Raw genomic sequence first — 24,691 nt, 5'->3', positions numbered from 1 at the left:
GAGTGCTGTGGTGTCACAGCTCACAGCAACCTCAAACTCTTGGGCATAAGCGATTCTCTTGCCTCGGCCTCCTAAGTAGCTGGGACTACAGGAGCCCACCTCACTGCCTGGCTATATTTATTTACTTACTTATTTATTTATTTTTTGAGACAGAGTCTCAAGCTGTCACCCTGAGTAGAGTGCTGTGGTGTCATAGCTCACAGCAACCTCGAACTCTTGGGCTTAAGCGATTCTCTTGGCTTGGTGCCTGTAGCTTGGTGAGTAGGGTGTGGGCCACATACACCAAAGCTAGTGGGTTCAAGTCTGGCCTGGGCCTGCTAAACAACAATGACAATCACAACCCCCAACATAGCAGGGCATTTTGGTGGGTTCCTGTAGTCCCAGCTACACGGGAGGCTGAGGCAAGAGAATTGCTGAAGCCCAAGAGTTTGAGGTTGCTGTGAGCTATGACATCACAGCACTCTATTGAGGGCAACATAGTGAGACTCTCTCTCAAAAGAAAAAAAAGCAATTCTCTTACCTCAGACTCTGAAGTAGCTTGGACTATAGGTACCCACCACAATGCTTGGCTATTTTTGTTGTTGTTGTTGCTGCCATTGTTGTTTTAGCTGGCCTGTGCTGGGTTCGAACCCACGAGCCTCCATGTCTGTGGCTGGTGCCCTACCCACTGAACTACAGGCACTGCCTATTTATTTCATTTTTTGAGACAGAGTCTCACTATGTCACCCTTGGTAGACTGGTGGCATCACAGCTCAAACTCTTGGGCTAAAGCAATTCTCTTGCTTCAGCCTCCCAAGTAGCTGGGACTACAGGTGCCTGCCACAACGCCAGGCTATTTTTTTTTTTTTTTTTTTGGTTGCAGTTGTCATTGTTGCTTGGCAGGCCTGGGCAGGCTTGAACTTGCCAGCTTCAGTGTATGTGGCCGGCACCCTACTCACTGAGCTATGGGTGCCAAGCCACTGCTGCCTTTTTTTCTCACTCTGGTGCCCTGACTAGAGTGCTGTGGCATTATAGCTCACAGAAACCTTGAGTTCTTGGGTTCAAGAGATCCCTTTGCCTCAGTTTTTTCTACTTTTAGTAGAGACGGTGTCTCGCTATTGCTCAGGCCGGTCTTGAACTCCTGAACTCAAGCAATCCACCTGCCTTGGCCTCCCAGAGTTCTGGGATTACAGGTGTGTGCCATCATGCCCAGCCTTAAGCAGGAACTTTAAAGACAAGATAGCCAGATATCCAAATATATGAAAATGAATTTAAAACCATTAGCAACCAGGGAGATGCAAATTAATACTACAGTGAGATACCATTATACGTCCACCAGAATGATTATAATAAAAAAGATGTATGGTAGTAATTATTGGCAAGGATGTTGGGCAACTAAAATAGTCATACAGGCTTGGCACGGTGGCTCATGTCTGTAATCCTAGCACTTTGGGAGGTGGATGCAGGTGGATCATCTGAACTCAAAAGTTTGAGACCAGCCTGAGCAAAAGTGGGACCCCCACCTCTACCAAAAATAGAAAAAACTAGCTGGGTGTTGTGGTGGGCACCTGTAGTCCCAGCCACTCAGAAGACTGAGGCAAGATTTCTTGAACCCAAGAGTTTGAAGTTGCTGTGAGCTATGATGCCACAGCACTCTACCCAGGGCAACAGAGTGAGACTGTCTCAAAAAAATAAATAAATATGGCGGCACCTGTGGCTTAGTGAAGTAGGCCCCATATACGGAGGGTGACAGGTTCAAACCTAGCCCCAGCCGAACTACAACAAAAAAATAGCTGGGCGTTGTGGCGGGCGACTGTAGTCCCAGCTACTTGGGAGGCTGAGGCAAGGAACTGGAGGTTGCTGTGAGCTGTGTGACGCCATGGCACACTACAGAGGGCAATAAAGTGAGACTCTGTCTCTACCGATAAATAAATAAATAAATAAACAAATAAATAAGGCCAGGTGTGGTGGCTCAAGCCTGTAATCCTAGTACTCTGGGAGGCGGAGGCAGGTGGATTGCCCTGAGCTCACAGGTTTGAGACCAGCCTGCGGAAGAGTGAGATCCCATCTTTAAAAATAGCCAGTGCTAATAGCCGGGCGTTGTGGCAGGCGCCTGTAGTCCCAGCTACTCGGGAGGCTGAGGCAAGAGAATTGCTTAAGCCCAGGAGCTGGAGGTTGCTGTGAGCTGTGTGAGTACCGAGGGCCATATAGTGAGACTCTGTCTCTACAAAAAAAAGAAAAAAATAGCCAGTGTTGTGGCAGGGGCCTGTAGTCCAGCTACTGGGGAGGCTGAGACAAGAGAATTGCTTGAGCCCAAGAGTTTGAGGTTGCTGTGAGCTATGACACTACAGTGCTCTATTCAGGGTGACAAAGTGAGACTCTGTCTCAGATAAGGAAATAAATAAATAAATAAAGTCATATTTAACTGGTGGTGAGTATAAACTGAAACAACTGCTTTCTAGAATTGTTTGACATTATTACCTAAGTTTCACATATACATAACAAATGAATTCACTGCTAGATGTAAACCCAACAGAAATGTGTGCACATGTGCCACAGTTAAATAAAAATTTTACTACTTGGGAGGAGGAGGCAAGAGAATCACATAAGCCCAAGAGCTGGAGGTTGCTGTGAGCCGTGTGATGCCACCGAGGGCAGTAAAGTGAGACTCTGTCTCTACAAACAAACAAACAAACAAAACAAACAAACAAACAAACAAAAAAACTAAAATATTTTAGGAGGCTGTTGAGAGAAAGCTCCTGAACTAGGTCTTAACAGACCAGACTAAAAATCAAAATAGAATCACTCATGCTGCAGTAACTGGAGCTAAATTATTATTTGACTTCCCTAGAAATTGGGGGGAGAGAAATAATGGTTTGCGGAATATCACAAACAGCCCCTTGCCCCTTTTTAGACAGTCTTATTTTGTCGCCCTCAGTAGAGTGCTGTGGTGGTGTCATAGCTCACAGCAACTTCAAATTTTTGGGCTCACGTCATTCTTTAGCCTCAGCCTTCGAGTAGCTGGGACTACAGGCACCCTCCACAACACCCAGCTATTTTTAGAGATGGGGTGTAGCTCTTGTTCAGGCTGGTCTTTAACTCCTGAGCTCAAGCAGTCCACCCACCTTGGCCTCCCAGAGTGCTAGGATTACAGATGTGAGCTACCTTGACCACCCGAAACAGGCCACTTTTATTTATTTATTAATTATTATTATTTTATTATTGTTGCCCTTGGTAGAGTGCCCTAGGGTCACAGCTCACAGCAACCTCCAACTTCTGGGCTTGGGCAATTCTCTTATCTCAGCCTCCCAAGTAGCTGGGACTACAGGCACCCACCACAATGCCCGGCTATTTTTTTGTTGCAGTTTGGCAGGGGCCGGGTTTGAACCTGCCACCCTGGGTATATGGGGCTGGCACTCTACTCACTGAGCCACAGGCGCTGCCCGAAACAGGCCACTTTTGATCAACATAATGATTCTGTTACAGAAGGAAGTGTTGCCTGATTCTGGAATCATACGTGAAATCTTTAAATTTGTTGTAAGTTTGTCCTTTAATACTACAAAAGACAAGAATGTTCACAGCAGCATTACTTGTAATAGCCAAAATTTAAAAACAACTCAAATGTTCACAAATAGTAAATGATCAAATTGTAGCATATTCATTAAAGGGAATATTATACAGCAGTCAAAACGAACAGACACACAAATCATGAACGTAGCTCCACAATGATGTTGAATAATAATAATGATAATGATAATGATAATAATAGAAGCCAAATCTTGATTTTGGATAAGTTAATCTCTTCAGAGATAAAAATGTATATACCTCTTTGGGCTGTGGTGAGGATTAAGTGGGATAATACATGTCAAGAGCCTAGCAAGCATTTGGCTTAATAAATATCAGGTATTATTTAATACCCTGCTTTCTCAGCAGGCCACCTTACTGGAAATGGGCATTAAAGAATGGTGCGGCAAACTTACAGGTCCTTCCAACACTCCTGATGTTCTTCTCCAAACCCTTTCTTTCCTTCACCATTTCACAATTGAGCCTTGGTCTCTTTAAGAAGTCAACGATTTCTGAGGAAAGAGGAATGCTGGGAAGGGCCACACAACCCTGTTTGGGGGCATGACGGGAAAGGTGGGCGGAGACTAAGCCTGCGCACGCGCGGTTGTTTCGGTGTTGCGTTTCGATGGATCCGTCGGAATTCCAGTATGAGAAAAAAATCCTTGTACTGGTGCGGAGTCCTTGAATTCTAGTAATCGTTCCCCGCCCAGTGCATCTCCGGGCGCAAGGAGGCAACAGAAAATAGGTGCAACAGCGCTGGCAACGGGAGGGGCGAGCGGGGCGGGGCAGGGGCTGCGCCACGTGACCAGGCGGTGCGGGAGGGGGCGGCGCCAGGAGGGCTGTGCGGTTGGGCTGCAGATTTCGCCTCAGGGACGGGGGTGACAGGCGCTTGCGGGTCTCGTGCTCTCCCTCCGAGTCTGCGTTACCGCGTACGTCCTCGGTGACGGACGTGGGAATTCTTGGTGGGAACGAGGATTTGCGAACGCAAGCGATACTCGGAGGGGGGATGAACGCGCCTAGATTGTGACTGTGGCAAGTGGTCAAAAGTTCTCATCTTTTTTTCAGAACTGCATCTTAAACCAGTCGCCCATTTCCGTGCCTGACTTGACTGGTTAAAGACAACTTTGCAGAGTTTTTCTTATTTAAATTTCAGGTTTAATTCGTTGTCATTAGTACGTTTACTTTTAGGGGAAGGGATCCTACTGAAAGGCAAGTAGAGTTTCTTGTCTCCAGGAAGGCGATTGAGAAGCGGGGTTCAGAGAGGCCTGACCCCCACGGAGACTCTGAAAGTTGCAAGCGACTTACTTTAAGAAAGGGCATACCTATTGTTCACTTGCGATGGATGGCATCTTGATCTCTGATCCAGCGTTAGGCCAAGAAATGGGGTCCTTCGGCAAGTTTCCAGAGAGGGTTGAGTTAGAGGCAAGGGCAAGGGAGATTGTTGTGTCCCGCTTGAGAAATAATAGCTGGTGTGGACTCATTTTCATGGAGTCGGAAACTTGTGTTTTTTGAATCCGTTCTTTTTAGAGCTTGGTACCTTCCTCCCATGTTTTGGTCTGCCAATCTAACTTCCCTCAACTACATTCAACATACATAAAAGACCAGACTGCTGGTCCCTAAAGATAATAGAAAAGTGAGAGCTATTGTTGGAACACTATTGTCATATATGGAGGTACGTACCAAAGGAGCAAAATTCAGGAAAAGAGGGAAAACCAATGGAGTTGTTTTTCAAATGCTGAGCCCTGATGCCGTGTCCTCAACCCAAAGCTTTTAATATAGATACACACAAAGAAGAAAGAAAGAATACACCCGAGTACCAATTCTTTATGTTGTGTTTTAGGTATTCAGTTATTGATTACCCTGAAGAAATCTGTTAGGGTTAGCCTGGGGAACTCCTTTACATAAGAAATTAGAATGAAAGAACCTTTGGATGGTGAACAAGACAAAGCAATGGCACCACAGCAGGGGCTTCTGGACAAAATTAAAGAAGAACCTGACAATGCCCAAGTAAGCATTTCAATTTGATCTAAAATTTTTTTTTTAATTCCCTTTACTGTTTGGTGAATTGAAAAATACTAATTAGTCGGTTTCTGGTTTATAAGTCAAAACAAAGCAAACTGATTTTTTTCCCCCATTGAGTAGGTAAATCAGATTTTCTGCTGTTTGAATGAAAGATCTTGGTAACTATGTGGTATTTCTTTTTGTAAAAGGAAGGTAATGTGTGTTATCATTTTTCCATACTTAGCACTTCCAAAAAAATTCTCTTGTATTTGATAATAGCTTCCTTTAAGTTAAATATTTTTGGTCTACTCTGCCAAACTCTGGGGATCCAGAAGTGAGTAAAGTCAGCTTAGTCCTTTTCCATATAGAGCTTATAGGTTAGTAGAGGAGAGAGAGAGTGCACAAGTAATTGATCAAATAATATATACAGATGGTGCCAAAAAAAAGTATGCTTTTTTCTTTTTTTTCTGAGACAGAGTCTCACTTTTTCATCCTCTGTACAGTGCCATGGTGTCACAGCTCACAGCAAAATCAAACTACAGGTGCCCGCCACAATGCCTGGCTATTTTTTAGAGATGGAGTCTTGCTCTTGCTCAGGCTGGGCTCTAACTGCTGAGCTCAGGCAATGCACCAGCCTCAGCCTCCCAGGGTGCTAGGATTACAGGCGTGAGCCACTGCGCCCGTTGTACTTTTTTTTTTTTTTTTGAGACAGAGCCTCAAGCTGTCCCCCTGGGTAGAGTGCTGTGGCATCACAGCTCACAGCAACCTCCAACTCCTGGGCTCAAGCGATTCTCCTGCCTCTGCCTCCCAAGTAGCTGGGACTACAGGTGCCTGCCACAACGTCCGGCTATTTTTTGGTCACAGTCATCATTATTGTTTGGCAGCCTGGGCTGGATTCGAACCTGCCAGCTCAGGTATATGTGGCTGGTACCTTAGCCGCTTGAGCCACAGGCAAAAAGCCACGTTCTATATTTTAAGAAAGGAAGAAACTATTAAAATTGTAATACCCAAAGATAACAAAAGATGAATACAAGTCATGTTGAACATCTCTTGTGATTGCAGAAATCAATCAGAAGCAGAAGTCAAAGTTTTTTCCTTTCTTAAAATGTATATATATTTGACACCCTCTGTATAATTACAAACTGTGATAGTTGCTCTGGAAAAGAAGCCTAAAATGGGGAATCTGACCTAGGTTTGGTTGGGGCTGAGGGGTTGTGGATGGCTAGGAAAGGCCTCTGAGGGAAGGATTTGTGAGCTGAATTATAAAGAGTGAATTGATAGGCTTAAGTCATGGAGGAGAGTGTTCCAGACTGAAGGAATTACAAGTAGGAAAGTTCTGAGTTGCAAAGATGCATGGTTCTTTTGAAGAACTGCAGGACCAGTAAGCCTGGAACAGAAAAGATCACAACAATAATAATAATAGAAAATATTAATATTCTAATATGTAGTAAATATCATTATAATATGTAGTGTGTGACATTAATATTAACTTATTTATACTTACATGTGCTTAAGAATGTCAAGCATCATTTTCAAAACCATATTATTAGAAAACTGCACTGATGCTTATTGTAGCACTGTTTGGAATAGCAAAGATATGGAATCAATGTAGGCGTTCATCAATGGAGGACTAGATAAAAAAAGTGGTATTTATATACATGGAATACTATTCAGCCATAAAAAAGAATGAAATCATGTCTTTTGCAGCAATGTGGTTGGAATTGGAGGCCATTATCTTAAGTGAAACAGACACAGAAAGACAAAAACTGCATGCTATCACTTATGCGTGGCAGCTAAATAATCTGTTTACATGGAAGTAAAGGTTGGAATGAAGGACAGTGGAAACCTGGAGATTGGTAGTGAGGGGTGGATGATGGGAGGTTGCTTGGTGGTACCATGTGGTACCTTTTTTCCAGGGATGGGTTCAGTGAAGGCCTGACTTCACTATAATGCAATATATCAGTGTAGCAAAATTGCACTTGTACCCCATGAATATATGTATATAAAAATAAATGGAAAAGCCCCATTATTGTTATCCCTATTTTACCAAGGAGGAAAATAAAGCACAAAAAGATCAAACAGTTTACCATAGATTGTAGTAAATGACAAAGACTAGATTCAAATCCAGGTAGTTATACTCCAAGCTGGACACTGTGGTTCAGTGGTTAGTGCACTGGCTCCCACACCTGGGGTGGCGAGTTTGAACCTCACCTGGGCCTGATTAATAACAATAAATGAAAGAAAAGCTTTCATTTCTATCCTGTGCTATCCTGCTTGTTTGAGAAGGCTCTGTACATAGTTCGAAGCCAGATTATTCAGAACTTAGTAGGCCTTATTAGTAGGCCTCATTCCAATTCAAAATTGGAATGAATTTTAGTTTTTATCCTAAAAGCATTTGGGGAGCCATTGTAGGGTTTTAAGGGGGAAAGTAAGATGAAAGATTTGTGTTAGGAAAGATCATTCTGGCTCCCCCTCAGAGATCCAGATTAGAAAGTACAGAAATCAGTGAGGAGAGACTAGTTAATTGTTTTGGCAAAAACATCTTTTTTTCCGTCTTTGACAATTCTTTAGCTTTATAGTTATTGACTTTATTGTATAAGTAAAGCAACAATATTTAAAAAAGATAGCTATAATAGTAACATAAATACAAGATAATATATATAATTAAAATAATTTAAAAAAATTATTTTTTATACCCCCTCATTGCAGTATCACTCCAGCACAGGGATGTCCGATAGGTTTTGTTTCACTCTTGAACTCCATGCCTTCCTAGAGTGCTGGGTGAGAAGGGTTCTGAGATAGTATCTATAGGATGTGGCTAGGGAATGGTGGCATCCATGGCACTTATTTTCCCTCCAGATGGTAAATTCTTCCTCTTTCTCTGCCAAAAGTAACCATTCTTTTGCCAGGTTCTGTGGATTCTGCCTTTTAAATTTTTTTGTAACTTTCCTTTTATTTTTCTCCCTATTTCATTATTTCTCATCTGGACTTTTATAATAGTTCCCTGCTCATTCTCCTTCCCTTGATCACATACCCTTTCGAAACATGGCCGTGTGATGCCATTGCATATAGTCTGATGATACTACTCCTCTTAAAGACCCTGTCTCCTCTTGTTTCATAAAGCATGCATTTTTTAGCGTGCCATCCAGCTATCATGCATAGCCTTTTGTTTCCCCCTTCAGTGTCATCCCTTATTCTATCTTTTGTAATCTGCTGTTGTGGACTATTTGAAGTTCACTCAAAGTCATCTTCTCTTGGATTTTATTTCCTTGCCTTTGCTCCCTGTGAAAAAAGAAATAAACTAGGCTGGCAAATTTTTTCCCCTCTTTTAAGATACAGTCTAAATGCTGTCACTCGGAAGTCGAATTAGCCATTCTCTTTTTTTCTATTATGTAGTACCATCGCACTTTCATATGATAGCAGTTTCTTTAAGCCAGAGAATATTGGTCTTATTTGACCTGAATCCCCAATTTCTACCATGGCACAAAGTACCTGTTCAATAATTGGAATGAAAGAGCCTCTGTTTCCCAGATAAGGAAACTGAGTATGAATAAGTGACTGCACCAGTGTTGCATGGTGAGATAGGGACAAACCACTTTGTTCTTATTCCAGACCCAGTATTTCATTCATTATACCTTGTCTGAAATATATAAACTTAACAAATATGCATGTATTGTGCTATAAGTTCATTGTTCTTTCTGCATATAAAAATTGTGATAATGTTCATCTCCCTAACAGGTTAGATTATAAATTGGCATGGATAGGGACCTCCTTAGTTCTCATTTGTTTATATTGATTCTTCCATGTGAATAGGCTATATTTTTTCATTATTGAAGGTGCAGAGTATGATAGAAAGGCCAATTGAACAAATTATGTATGTTGTTTTCCATGTTGCATTGATGAAATCTCATTTGAATATTGGCACATAGACGAGCTCAAAAATGTTCAGGATAGGCTGGGCATGGTGGCTCACACCTATCCTAGTACTCTGGGAGGCCAAGACGGGTCATTGTCTGAGTTTGGGAGTTTGAGATCAGCTGAGCAAGAGCGAGATCCCTCCTTAAAAACTAGCCAGGTGTTGTGGCAGGCTCCTGTAGTCGCAGCTACTCTGGAGGCTGAGGCAAGAAGATCACTTGAGCCCAGGAGTTTGAGGTTGCTGTGAGCTAAAATGCCATGGCACTCTACCAAGGATGACAATCAGACTCTGTCTCAACAACAACAACAAAAAAAAGTTTAATATTTTCTGATATGCTACATATAAGAGTCTATTTTGGATATTAAAGTTGTTTGTAGTTAAGCTCTTGTTCATTTACTCAATGAGGTTTTATTCCTGCCTACTATAATCTATAACACTTAAACACTGTTTAAGTTTAAGCAGTTTACATTTGATGCTCACAATCCTAAGTCCTGTTTCTCTTCCCATCTTACACATGAGGAAGCAGAGACACAGATACTAATTTGCAACTAGTGGATGATTGAGCCAGGATTTGTACCCCAGCAGTCTGGTTCAAGAGCTCAAACTCTTAACCAGGAATGGTAAACTGTATTAGCTACTTTGCTTTCAGAGGAGCTACAAATACTCTCAAGGCAATTGATTGTGTAATGGAGAGGAAAAGTTATGGGAATGAGAGAGGTAGTATTTATTGACTGCCTTGCCAGAAGCTGTGCTAAGCATGTCTTATGCATACTCATTCAAACCCTAGAGCCATAGAAGGGGAGTATCCTTACCCTCTTTTTTCTTTTCTTTCTTTCTTTTTTTTTTGAGACAGAGCTACCCTTGGTAAAGTGCTATGGCGTTACAGCTCACAGCAACCTCAAACTCTTGGGCTTAAGGGATTCTCGTGCTTCAGCCTTTCAAGTAGCTGGGACTATAGGTGCCCACCACAATGCCCCGCTATTTTTTGGTTGTAGTTATCGTTGTTTGTCAGGCCTGGGCTGGATTTGAAACCATCAGCTCTGGTGTATTGGCTGGCGCCCTAGCCACTGAGCTACAGGCACCGAGCCTCCTTACCCTCTTTTACAAATGAGGAGACAAAGGCAAGCAGAAGTTAAGTATTAAAAAAAAAAAAAAAAGAAGAAGTTAAGTATTATCCAAACTCAAAAGATCATCAGAGCTGGAATAGGAATTTAGTTGTTTTTGTTTTTTTTTTTCTCAGCCTCCCACATAGCTGGGACTACAGGCACCTGCCACAACACCCGGCTGTTTTTTTTTTTTTAAGAGATGGGGTCTTGCTCTTGCTCAGGCTGGTCTTGAACTCCTTGGCTCCAGCAATCTACCCATCTCGGCTTCCCAAAGTGCTAGAGTTACAGGCATGAGCCACTGTACCCGGCCTGTTTTTGTTTTTTTACAGAGTACAACTCTGTTGCTCAGGCTAGATGCTGTGGTATCAGCCTAGCTCATAGCTACTTCAAACTTCTGTGCTCAAGTGATCCTTCTGCCTCAGCCTCCCAGGTAGCTGGGACTACAGGCACCTGCCACAATGCTTGGCTAATTTTTTTCTGTTTTTAGTAGAGACAGGATCTCACTCTTGCTCAGGGTGGTCTTAAACTCCTGAGCTTAAGTGATACTCCTGCCTCAGCCTTCCAGAGTATTGAAATTACAGGCATGAGCCACCACATCTGGCCAGGAACTTAGTTTTAGGTGGTTTTAAATTAGTATTCTTTCTATTGCTTTCTGCCACCTCTATGCAGATACAGAATCATAGTATTACCTTATTGCTCATAAAACAAAAATTGTGTAAGGTGCCTTGGGAACATAGGGGAAGGAACCCTAAATCTGTCTGGAAAGGAAGGATTCACAGGACAAGTAGCAATTGAGTTATAACAGTGATTACGAGTTTCAGACAGAGAAAACAGCATGTGCCAAGTCATGGAAGGACAAGAGAAGGTGTGTAACAGTTGAGTATTTCAATAATAAAGTGGGAGAAGAGGAGAGATTTTTTTTTTTGAGACAGAATCTCACTATGTTGCTCTTGGTAGAGTGTCATGGTGTCACAGCTCACAGCAACCTCAAACTCTTAGGCTTAAGTGATTCTCTTGCCTCAGTCTTCCAAGTAGCTGGGACTACAGGCACCAACCACAAGGCCGGGCTGTTTTTTTGTTGTACTTGTTATTGTTGTTTGGCAGGCTCTGGCCGGGTTTGAACCCACCTGCCCTGTGACCGGCACCCTACCCACTGAGCTATAGGCACTGAGCCAGATTTTTTTTTTTTTTTTTTTTTTTTGAGACAGTCTTGCTCTGTTGCCCTGGTAGAGTGCAGTGGCATCATAGCTCACTGTAACCTCAGACTCCTGGGTTTAAGCAATCCTTCTGCCTCAGGCTCTGAGTAGCTGATGTGTACAGTATGTACCATGACACCCAGCTAATTTTTTTTTTTTTTTTTTTTGTAGAGACAAAGTCTCACTTTACCTCCCTCGGTAGAGTGTCATGGCGTCACACGGCTCACAGCAACCTCCAGCTCTTGGGCTTACACGATTCTCTTGCCTCAGCCTCCCGAGTAGCTGGGACTACAGGCGCCCACCACAACACCCGGCTATTTTTTTTTGGCCGGGGCTGGGTTTGAACCCACCACCCTCCGTATATGGGGCTGGCGCCCTACTCACTGAGCCACAGGTGCCGCTCCCCAGATAATTTTTTATTGTTAGTAGAGATGGGGTCTCACCCTTGTTCAGGCTGCTGTTGAACTCCTGAGCTCAGGCAATCCTTGTGCCTCGGCCTCCCAGAATGCTAGGATTATAAGCATGAGCTATTGCTCCCAGCCCAAAGAATAGATTTTTAAACAGATTTTTTTTTATTTTTTGGCCGGGGCTAGGTTTGAACCCGCCACCTCCAGCATATGGGACGGGCGCCCTACTCCTTGAGCCACAGGCGCCACCCAAGAATAGATTTTTAAATGTTTAGGTAGTGTTGGTCAAATTTAGAGACTGTATATGGAGCAAGAGGGTCAGAGAGGAGTCCAGGAATGCTTATGGGTTTCTAGTGATACCATTTACTGAGGTGCTAAAACAGATTTTGGGGAAAATAATAAGAGTAGTTTGGGATTTGTTGTGTTTAAGGGGGTTGTGGGACATTCAATTGGTAATTGTACTAGGAGGCACCTGGGATTTATAAATTAGAAAAGTTAGCTACCTGGAAGTGTAGAGCTCCCAGATAAAATGTAGGATGCTGAGTTAAATTTGACTGTCACACAGACTATCACACAGAAATGACAATTTTTATGTAAGTATTCTGCATGTAGTACTTGGAACATACTTTTTCTAAAAATTATTTGTGATTTAGTCAAAATTCAAATTTAACTGGGCATTTTATATATATATATTTTTTTTTGTAGAGACAGAGTCTCACTTTATGGCCCTTGGTAGAGTGCCGTGGCATCACACAGCTCACAGCAACCTCCAGCTCCTGGGCTTAAGCGATTCTCTTGCCTCAGCCTCCCGAGTAGCTGGGACTACAGGTGCCCGCCACAGCACCCGGCTATTTTTTTGTTGCAGTTTGGCCGGGGCTGGGTTTGAACCCGCCACCCTCGGCATATGGGGCCGGCGCCCTACTCACTGAGCCACAGGCGCCACCCGGCATTTTATATTTTTATTTGCTAAATCTAGCAACCCTATATGTGATTTTGAAGCCACGGATGTGGATGAGATTGTTCAGAGAACAAGAGTAAAAAGAGTAGAGCTCAGGGTAGAAATCTGTAAACTGGGTTAATTTAAGGCTTGAAAGTAGTCCCCCAGCCGGCAGCTTCAGCATTCCCTGGGAACCTGTTAGAAATGTATATTCTCCTACTGATTCAGAAACTCTGAGGCTGGAGCCTAAGGATCTATGTTTTAACAGGACCGCCAGGAGGTTCTTATGCCACTGAATTTGGGAACCATTGATTTTAAGGGTGAATATAGGAAGATCCGTGAAGGATACTGTCTTACTGTCATAGCCATTGCAGCTATAACAAATTACCATAGACTAGGTAGCTTATATAAACAACAGAATTTTATTTCTCACAGTTCTGGAGGCTGAAAGTCTGGGATTGGGGTGCCTGCATGGTTGTGTTCTGGTTAGGGCCTGCAGACAGCCAACTTCTTATTGTAGCCTTCCAAGGTGGAGAGAGCCTGGCTAGCTCTCTTGCCTCCTCTTATAATGACACTAATGCCATTCATGAGGGCTCTGCCCATATGCCTTAATTATCTCCCCAAAGCTCCACCTCCAAATACTTTAGGAATTAGGGTTTCAACATAGGAATTTTGGGGAGACAATTCAGTTGATTACAGTTACTAAGAAGAAGAAATGAATAGAAGTAACAGAACCAAGAAGACATTGGCAGTGTCATATATATGAGATGATATATGTGAAGTCAATTAAGATAGATGCTTACCACCCAGCAGGGGTGGGGAACCTGGGCTCCCAAGGCCACATGTTGCCCTCCAGATCCCCAAGTGTGGCCTCTCGACTGAATCCAAACTTCACAGAACAAACCCCTTTATTTAAAGGATTTGTTCTGTAAAATTTGGATTCAGTCAAAAGATCTTACTCAGGGATCCAAAAGGCCACACGTGGCCCCAAAGTTGCAGGTTCCTCACCCCTCTTAAAACTGTTTCGGTTTTTAACCCACCATGCCTCTGTGGGTTAGTTAATATTATCTTTATTTTATAGATAAGGAAATTGGAAACTAAGAAAGATTAAATATGTAAGGAGCTAATGTCTCATCTGTTTCTGCCTGTTGTTGGAACCCACAGTCTTCTTCACTGTGTTGTGTTAACTATGCTACGCTTTGGGAGTACAGAGGTGAAAAATAGATATGGTTTGTGTACATAGTGGACATGGTCCTTTTAGGTTAGTGTGTGTACAGTGGAGTAGAGGAGTGTTAGGCCTTAATCAAATTATCATCCAAATAAAGATGAAGGCCGGGCGCAGTGGCACTCTGGAAGGCCCAAGCAGGTGGATTGCTTGAGCTCAGGAGTTCAAGACCAGTCTGAGCAAGAGTGACATCCCTTCTCTACTAAAAATATAAAAACCAACCGGGTGTCTGTAGTCCCAGTTACTTGGGAGGCTGAGGCAAGAGGTTTGCTTAAGCCCAAGAGTTTGAGGTTGCTGTGAGCTACAATGACACCACGGTACCCTACCTAGATAGAGACTCTGTCTCAAAAAAAAAAAAAAAAAAAGATGTGTTGGCTCGGCATCTGTGGCTAGCACCAACCACATACACCTGAGCTGGCAAGTTCGAATCCAGCCTAGGTCTGCCAAACAACAATGACAACTACAATCAAAAAATAGCCGGGTGTTGTGGGGAGTGCCCGTAGTTCCAGCTACTTGAGAGGCTGAGGCAAGAGAATCGCTTAAGCCCAAGAGTTTGAGTTTGCTGTGAGCTGTGACGCCATAGCACACTACCAAGGGCGACATACTCTCATACAGAGGGAGACTTTGTCTAAAAAAAAAAAAGGTATGTTATGGTAAGTGCTATGAGAAACAGGAAATGGAGGTTACTACAGCAGGGGAACTTAATTTCACTTGGGGGCCAGGGTTTGAATTAATGGTAGTAATCATGTTATGTTTGCATATCTATGAGGTGGTAGCATGAGCTTTGAAACAAGGGTTTGATTCCCTTCCAGCTCTTAGTGCCTTTGTAAGCTTGAGGAAGTTGCTAAATATGTCTAAGCTTTACTTTCCTCATCTACAAAGACAGTATAAGTTCTTTCTTATAGGCAACACCTCTCATGGAAAGTAATGAATTAATGCAACGATTTCTAGTTATTGGCATTTAATAGTCTAGAGTCATTTCTTAACTAAGTTTGGATTGACATTGTCACTTATTTTCATAAGTATAGGGAGACTAAAAATACAACTAGCATTTATTAATGCTTTTTTTTTTTTTTTTTTTTTTTGAGACAGAGTCTCAAGCTGTCGCCCTGGGTAGAGTGCTACGATGTCATAGCTCACAGCAACTTCCAACTCTTGGGCTTAAGCGATTCTCTTGCGTCCACCTCCCAAGTAGCTGGGACTACAGGCACCAGCCACAATGCCCAGCTATTTTTTGTTGTTGTTGCAGTTGTTGTTTTAGCTGGCCTGGGCTGCGTTTGAACCTGCCAGCCTCAGTATATGTGGCCAGCGCCCTACCCGCTGAGCTATGGGTGCTGCCCTATTAACACTATTTAAAAATTTTTTTCCTTTTTTTGGTTTTCTTTTCTTTTTTAATCTTATCACTATTGTTTCTAAACAAGTAAGACTTAAAAAAAAATAAAGATCTTGTGATGTTAGAATAAAGGACAGTCCTTTTCAAGATAGGTATTTATATTTTTAAAAATTTGTTTTGTGATTATATTTTATTTTAAAACATTTGAAATAATAAGGGTAAATATGATTTGGGCTATGATGATTGTACGTATAATGAGTAATTGCATTGAAACTCTTGTATCTTTTCTGGCATTAGCAGATATAATAGCTTGTGAATCTTTTCACTAAAATCACTAATTTAGATCCAAACTCTAAATCCTTCAGATTTAATTTTACTTATTGCTTTCTTTTAAAATAGACTAAAAAACATGGAGTGCTCAGTGTTAGAAAAGCCTTATATTACACCCATATATCAAGGTTACATTTGAATAGAAGATATAACTTTTATGAAAGATTCTCCAATTCTGAAAGATTGTTTGTAAAGATTAAATCTCATCTAACAACTTGCAAATTTTGACTTTTGAGAAATTTGTGAAGATGATTATGATTAGAATATAACACATGAATACAGTAGAATTATTTTTTTTGCTTGAATTTCTAGTTTACTTAGATACATTGCATATTCATTTCTCTTTTTTCCTCTTTTTTGAAAGGAGTATGGACATGCCCAGCAGCCAAAACCCCAAGAAAGTGAACTGAAAATTAGTGCTGTATTTTCAGTTAGTGACAGTCCTCTTGGTAAGAAATAGAAGTATAGTAAATTATAATTAATATTTGTTTATTGTGATTAGTAAAATTGAGGCAAAGTACCTCTTCATGTATGCCTTTCCTTTCCTTTAGAGTTAATTATTATTATTATTATTTTTTGACACAGAGTCTGATTGTGTCACCCTTGGTAGAGTGTTGTGGCATCATAACTCACAGCAACCTCAAACTCTTGGGCTTAAGTGATTCTCAGCCTTCCAAGTAGCTGGGACTATAGGCACCCAGCACAACGCCCAGCTACGTTTTTGTTGCAGTTGTCATTGTTGTTTTTTTAGCAGGCCTGGGCCAGGCCTGCCAGCCCTGGTATAGGTGGCCAGCACCCTACCCACTGAGCTATGGACACTGAGCCTAGAGTTAAATTTTTTGAGCTGTGGGTAGCTGCTGGTCTTCACCAGCATTTAAAGAAATGAAATAGAATATCAGAATGTGATACATGTAGTAAGGAAATGTATTGTTTCATGAAATCTCTGTTCCATTTATTAAGTTATACACATGTACCCAAATATATATTTATGTGAGAATTGGGTTATAGAATTAAATGTGGTTCTTTTTTATTTATTTTTTTTTTAGAGACAAAGTCTAACTTTGTCATCCTCGGTAGAGCGCCATTGGCATCATAGCTCATAGCAACCTCTGGCTCTTGGGCTTAGACGATTCTCTTGCCTCAGCCTCCCGAGTAGCTGGGACTACAGGCACCTACCACAACGCCTGGCTTTTTTTTTTGTTGCAGTTTGACTGGAGCTGAGTTTGAACCCGCCACCCTCGGTATATGGGGCTGGCGCCCTACTCACTGAGCCACAGGTGCTGCCCTTAAATGTGGTTCTTCCTATGGCTCATGATAAAAAAAACAAATTAAATCCCTCTCTTTTAGAGTGCTTATTGCCTCACAAGTATTGGGTTTCAAGATTCGGGGAATTTGTTCTTAAAAAAGGAGAATGTGTGTGCATTTGTGTTGATACTAAAACTTTTTCCTTCTCATTTTGTTCTCATAGCTCAGCAGTTGACCCCAGCCTTTCAGTTTTCTCTTGCATCATCTGGCCCAAATAAGTTGCTTCCTTCAGTTCCAGCTGTAGCTATTCAGGTTTTTTGTTCTGGCTGTAAAAAAATGCTGTATAAGGGTCAAACTGCTTATCATAAGACGGGATCTACTCAGCTCTTCTGTTCCACACGATGTATCACGGGATATTCTTCACCTGTTTGCCTACCACCTCCACCCAGGAAGACCTGCGCAAACTGCTCCAAGTATAAAATTCTTAATAACATCCTTTTTTTACTTTACTTTTTAATTCTTTTATTGTTTTTTTTTTTTAATTTCAACTTGCTTGTTCATTCGTCTTCGTTTGAAGTACTTTTTTTTTTTTGTTCATTTTCTTCTTTTTTTAAATGTTCTTCCTCTGCTGATGCTCTGTCCCATTGCCTTGTCCCCTTGCCTCCCCAGTAGCTGGGATTACAGACGCCCACCACAATGTCTGGCTGTTTTTGATGTTAGTAGAGACAGGGTCTTACTCTGGCTCACTGCTGCTCATACTGGTCTCGAACCTCTGAGCTCAGGCAATCCACCCGCCTCGGCTTCCCACAGCGTGGGGACTACAGGCGTGAGCCACCACGCCCGGCCTTTACTTTACTTTTTAAAGTGTATATGTAGTTAAGTTCAAACATGCTGTTGCTACTTTGAATATCTTTGAATATCTTTAGCACATTTCTTTGGAAATAGCTTTTTAGTTAATAGAGGAATTTGCACATTCTAGTTTTTTTTTTTTTTTTTGTAGAGACAGAGTCTCACTGTACCGCCCTCGGGTAGAGTGCCGTGGCGTCACACGGCTCACAGCAACCTCTAACCCTTGGGCTTACGCGATTCTCTTGCCTCAGCCTCCCGAGTAGCTGGGACTGCAGGCGCCCGCCACAACGCCTGGCTATTTTTTGGTTGCAGTTTGGCCGGGGCTGGGTTTGAACCCGCCACCCTCGGCATATGGGGCCAGCGCCCCACTCACTGAGCCACAGGTGCCGCCCCACATTCTAGTTTGAAACAGTAATAAGTGACTTGGTGTTAGGAGTATTGCCTAAACCAGTTTTCTGTCTCCCTGGTTTAAATTTTGCTATGGAAAGAAACAACAAAGCATCCTGTAATTGTAGGCAATAACCATATAAAAGTATTTTAACAGTTACCTTGAAAGTTGTTGAAGTATAGGCTCAGTGCCTGTGGCTCAAGCGGCTAAGGCACCAGCCACATACTCCTAAGCTGGTGGGTTCAAATTCAGCCCCAGCCCACCAAACAACAATGGAGGCTGCAACCAAAAAATAGCCAGGTGTTGTGGCGGGCGCCTGTAGTCCCAGCTACTTGGGAGGCGGAGGCAGGAGAATCGCTTGAGCCCAGGAGTTGGAGGTTGCTGTGAGCTGTGATGCCATAGCACTCTACCCAGGGTGACAGCTTGAGGCTCTATCTCAAAAAAAAAAAAAAAAAAAAGTTGTTGAAGTACAGAATAATACCTCTTTTTTAATAATAATTAAAATTATTTAATTTTTTATAAGGTTAAGTAGTCACAGAAATATCCATTTATTTCTCATGTCCTTGTGAGCTTTTGTTTGGATCATTTTTGCTTTATAATAATGCTTAGATGTAGAGAGTAAAAAAACAGCACCAAAGTCACAAAAACCATTCTCAACTTTAGGACATTTGAAGAATTTGATTTGTTTTGCCTATTTCTGTGGTAGTATAATTCCAGGAATACAGTGTGTTGTCTGTAGTCACTAACATATAGCAAAAGAAGAGCTTGGGTTTAGAGTGCAGCTCTGTATCTTGTTATCTTTGTGACCTTTGGCTATTTAACTTTTTTTGAGACAGAGTCTCATTTTGTTGCCCTTGGTCGAATGCCGTGGCATTACATAGCTCACAGCAACTTCAAACTCTAGGGCACAAGTGATTCTCTTGCCTCAGGTGCCCTAGTAGCTGGGAGTATAGGTGCCTACCACAACGTCAGGCTAGTTTTTATTTTTTTAGTTTAAAAATATAGTTTTAATTTATCTTAGTCTATAAAAATGATTATTGCTTCAAAACAACTAATAAATGCCATTTCACAAAATAAGTGAGGTGATAGTTATGTTAATTAGTTTGATTTAAGCAGTCCACACTGTATCTCAAATCATCATGTTGTACCCCATAAATGTATACAGTTATGATTTAATAAAAATTAAGTTAAAATGATCATTGCATAGAGGTATATGTAGGTATGGTCTATTTATTTTTTTTTATTTTTATTTTTTTTATTAAATCATAACTGTATACAATGATATGATTATGGAGCATCATACACTCACTTCATAAACCATTTGACACATTTTTATCACAGTGGTTAACATAGCCTTTCCGGCGTTATCTCAGTTACTGTGCCAAAACATTTACATTCTACATTTACCAAGTTTCGCAAATACCCCTGTAATATGCACCACAGGTGTGACAGGCTAGTTTTTAGAGGCAGTTGGGAGGGGGTCTCACTCTCCCTCAGGCTGGTGTCAAAGTCCTGAGCTCAAGCAATCTACCTGCCTCAGCCTCCCAGAGTGCTGGGATTACAGACGTGAGCCACCACCATGCTGGCCTGATATTTAACTGTTTTAAGTCTCACTTTCTCATCAGTAAAATATACCTGCTTCTTGGGATTTTAATGAGACAATGATAGCAGATGGCTTGGCATATAGTAAGTGCTTGATAAATGGGATCCTGTGAAAATAATAAAATGCATATCATTATGTATTATTGTTTACAATGAATATTAATATGTACACAAATGTATAATATCTAGGTCTCATTTTGTCTTTAGAGATAGAGGTATATGAGAGTTAATCTGCTTAGTGTGTTGACCTAAATTAGATAAAAGTAGATCCAGCTAAAATGGAAATTTCCAACGATAAAAAGGAAAAAGTAGTCTGGGCATGGTGGCTCAAGCCTGTAATCCCAGCACTTGGAAAGCCGAGGTGGGTGGATTGCCTGAGCTCACAAGTTCCAGACCAACCTGAGGAAGAGCAAGACCCCATCTCTAAAAAAGTGCCATCTGGGCACTATTGCAGGCACCTGTAGTCCTAGCTACCTGGGAGGCTGAAGCAAAAGAATCGCTTGAACCCAAAAGTTTGAGGTTGCTGTGAGCTGAAATACCATGGCACTCTACCGAGGGTGACTTTATATTTTACTTATGTATTCAAAATTAGTTTTGTTGTAAAATGCCCTTCTAACACCTTACTTTAACACTTTTATGTCATTCACATGAAACTTAACTGAAGAGTAAATTTAGTTTTCTGGGTTTTTTTTTTTTTTTTTTTATTGTTGGGGATTCATTGAGGGTACAATAAGCCAGGTTACACTGATTGCAATTGTTAGGTAAAGTCCCTCTTGCAGTCATGTCTTGCCCCCATAAAGTGTGACACACACCAAGGCCCCACCTCCCTCCCTCCTTCCCTCTTTCTGCTTCCTAGTTTTCTGTTTTTAAAGACTCTGTTTCAACATATCAAACATCAAAATAAACTGAATTAGGTGGTGCCCGTAGCTCAGTGGGTAGGGCTCCAGCCACATACACTAAGGCTGGTGGGTTCGAATGCAGACCGGGCCAGCTAAAAAAGCAACAATGACAGCTGCAACAACAACAAAAAAATAGCCGTACATTGTGGCAGGCGCCTGTAATCCCAGCTACTTGGGAGGCTGAGGCAAGAGAATCGCTTACTCCCAAGAGTTTGAGGTTGCTGTGATCTGTGACACCATGGTACTCTACCCAGGACGACAGCTTGAGACTCAGTCTCAAAAAAAAATAAAAAAAATAAACAAATAAATAAATAAACGGAATTGAATTTTAAAGAACATACCACACACAATACATACATACAGATCCATGTTTTCTTTTTTTTTTTTTTTTTTGTAGAGACAGAGTCTCACTTTATGGCCCTCGGTAGAGTGCCATGGCATCACACAACTCACAGCAACCTCCAACTCCTGGGCTTAAGCGATTCTCTTGCCTCAGCCTCCCGAGTAGCTGGGACTACAGGCACCTGCCACAACGCCCGGCTATTTTTTTTTTTTTTTTGGTTGCAGTTCAGCCGGAGCTAGGTTTGAACCCCCCACCCTCGGTATATGGGGCCTGCGCCTTACCGACTGAGCCACAAGCGCTGCCCAGATCCATGTTTTCTTATAAGTAGTCACCCTTATCAGTGACTTTTTGCCATAATGCTGCTCTTATTCAAAATTTTTTTTGATTTCTTTTTTTTTTTTTTTTTTTGTAGAGACAGAGTCTCACTGTACCGCCCTCGGTAGAGTGCCGTGGCATCACATGGCTCACAGCAACCTTTATTTATTTATTTATTTATTTATTTTTATTTTTTTGGGTTTTGGCCGGGGCTGGGTTTGTACCCGCCACCTCCGGCATATGGGACCGGCGCCCTACCCCTTGAGCCACAGGCACCGCCCTTTTTTTGATTTCTTGATTTGGCATTGTCTTCAGAGCCTATGAAACATTCCTTTGGATTAGGTCAAAGTGACAGATCTTATCTTTGCAGCATGGGTTGGATTTTTACAAATTGCCAACGGCTGGCTACTTGACACCCTATCAAATCAATATAGTAGGTGATTAAACTGAGTAATACTGGAAATATGAGGTTTATAAAATTAAAAACGTTGTTCTTAGATTTTCTCTTTCTTTTTTTTTTTTTTTGTGATAGAGTCTCACTCCGTTGCCCTGGGTTGAGGGTGGTCATGTCATTATAACTCACAGCAACCTCTAGCTTTTGGGCTCAAGTGATTCTCTTGTCTCAGCCTTCCCAACAGCTGGGAGTACAGAAATCTGCCACAAACACCTGGCTAACTTTTCTATTTTTAGCAGAGACGGGGTCTTGTTCTTGTTCAGGCTGGTCTGAAACTCCTGAGTTCAAGCCAACCTCCTGCCTTGAACTCCCAGAGTTCTAGGATTACAGGCATGAGCCACTGTGCCCAGGCAACAATAATCATCATCATCATCATCATCATCATCTAAAAGAAGCTATAAGATAAATACGGTTTCGATTAAAAGTTCCTTGTCACCTGTTTGAAGATTATCAAGGAATCTTATTTGAAAAGCCCCAGAATAAAATCTACCAGCCTCAGCCTCCAGGAGTGCTAGAATTATAGGCGTGAGTCATTGCCTCTGGTGCTTAGATTTCTTTTTCTTTTTTTTTTTTTTTTTTGTGGTTTTTCTATTTTTGGCCGGGGCTGGGTTTGAACCCGTCACCTCCAGCATATGGGACCGGTGCCCTACTCCTTGAGCCACAGGCGCTGCCCTAGATTTCTTAATAAGTTAAAAAATAAATTAGAAGAAAATTTTTGAGCTACATTATTGTTGGAAGAGCTGTGGTTTTTCCAAGGTAAATGTTAATGGTATAATATTCATTTGAATGCATATGATTTAGAGTACACTTAGGTGCATAGATTTTCATTATAAAGTCATACTCAAATATATATTATGTGACTGGGAGATTCACCTAATTAAATAAAATTTTTTTATTCCATTTTAGATAGAAAACATATCTTTTCAGAATTAATACATCTCTGTATAAGCATATTCACTTGGTTTGCAAGATTCAGTGTCATATTTTTCTGGTTAAGTGAGTTTTAGAAAATTAAAGTAATTTTGTTGTTGTTATTATTCTTTCCTGGTTTACCAGTTTAACAGTCCTGGATAGTAGAGATCAGGATGGGAGGCAGGATAGTGGAATGATTATCTCCACGGACTGTAGAATCAGATCGCTTGGATTTGTATTCTGCCTTTGCTGCTTACCAGCAGTATGACTCTTACAAGCTGTTTATCTTCTGATTCAGTCTCATCCGTAAAATGGAAACTAAATGATACACTTCATAATGGTTTTGTAATTTTTTTTTTATTTATTAATAGTTTATTTATCACTCATATTCATAGCTCAGGAACACGGGTCAGTGACAAACATCTGTGTTAATCAGCCCAAAGAAATTCTTTATATTCCAAAATTACTTTATGCTCTGAAAGACACCAGCCTTCCTCATCTCCTCAAAGTATTTCACAGAATCATAATTTCTGTAGAAATCTGCATATGCCTTCTTTCTTGGTTCAGCCACAGCATACTTACAGAAAGCTGCAACCCCCAGGGATACAACAAATGCACCAACAATGTGAATCCGCAGGTGTCTAGCCAAGAGGCCACGCATCTGAGGTTTGGCCAAAGCACTGGAAGCCATGGTAGTCACTGTCCTTGATGGGTATGCTAACCTGAACGCGTCCTTCCCGGCTCTAATTTTTTTTTTTTTTAAGAGACAGTCTCACTTTGTCACCCTCGTAGAGTGCTATGGTTGCAGTTGTCATTGTTTAGCAGGCCTGGCCCAGGTTCACCAGTTTTGGTGTATGTGGCCGGTGCCCTACTCACTGAGCTACGGGCGCTGAGCCCAAAGCCTTTTTCTACTGTACAGTAGCTGCCTCTAGTAAATGTTATTTTAGCTCACACTGAGGAAGAAGTTATGGTTGTTAAGGACACATTTCATTTTGACTTTGTTATTTATTTTTAGAGACATATTAAATACAAAGGATGTGATCACAACCCAATTCGAAAATTCTCCTAGCAAAGATTTCTGCAGCCAGTCATGCCTGTCTTCTTATGAGTTAAAGAAAAAACCTGTTGTTACCATCTACACCAATAGCTTTTCGACAAAGTGCAGTATGTGTCAGAAGAATGCTGATGTGAGTTACGTTTTCACATTTATGGGGGTTCTGCTCAAGGATCAGAGATGTTTTAAACTGACTCTGCTTATTTTAAATATGTATGCTTATTTCCTAGATTCGGTTTGAAGTCAAATATCAAAATGTGCTACATGGTCTTTGTAGTGATGCCTGTTTTTCAAAATTTCACTCTACCAACAATCTCACTATGAACTGTTGTGAGAACTGTGGGAGCTATTGCTATAGTAGCTCTGGTCCTTGCCAATCTCAGAAGGTTTTTAGTTCAACAAGTGTCACAGCATATAAACAGGTATGAATATCAGTCTGTTGCATGCAATTAGGATCACTCCTTCTCCCTTGGTTATATAGGGATGAATGGCAAAGTCAAACAGTGAGCTCCTCCCATCAGTTCATCCTGGTGTGTGATTTCCCTTCCAGAAAAATGGGATAGATTCTGATAGTGTTAAGCCTAAGAAGTGATTGTGGTTGTGAGATGATACAGGTAAACTAAGTTCCCTTTTAAG

The 24,691-nt window shown here is 41.5% G+C and overlaps 1 protein-coding gene across 2 annotated transcripts in view; it reads left to right on the top strand.

Moving 5' to 3' along the window:
• The first annotated feature begins 4,378 nt into the window (after positions 1 to 4,378).
• The window catches only part of ZMYM6 (zinc finger MYM-type containing 6), a 44,924-nt gene continuing 24,611 nt past the window's right edge, over positions 4,379 to 24,691 (top strand). For both annotated transcript variants that reach the window (XM_053575155.1, XM_053575156.1), the window contains exons 1-6: positions 4,379 to 5,215; positions 5,384 to 5,550; positions 16,359 to 16,443; positions 17,463 to 17,712; positions 24,017 to 24,188; positions 24,286 to 24,477. In XM_053575155.1, the coding sequence (XP_053431130.1) occupies positions 5,458 to 5,550; positions 16,359 to 16,443; positions 17,463 to 17,712; positions 24,017 to 24,188; positions 24,286 to 24,477 (792 nt within the window). In that variant the 5' untranslated portion in view covers positions 4,379 to 5,215; positions 5,384 to 5,457. The remainder of the gene's footprint in view (positions 5,216 to 5,383; positions 5,551 to 16,358; positions 16,444 to 17,462; positions 17,713 to 24,016; positions 24,189 to 24,285; positions 24,478 to 24,691) is intronic.

Source organism: Nycticebus coucang, chromosome 22 (assembly GCF_027406575.1).
Source record: "Nycticebus coucang isolate mNycCou1 chromosome 22, mNycCou1.pri, whole genome shotgun sequence".
NCBI lineage: Eukaryota > Metazoa > Chordata > Mammalia > Primates > Lorisidae > Nycticebus > Nycticebus coucang.
Note: the sequence above shows the minus strand (reverse complement) of the source record. Positions and strands in the feature narration are given on the sequence as shown.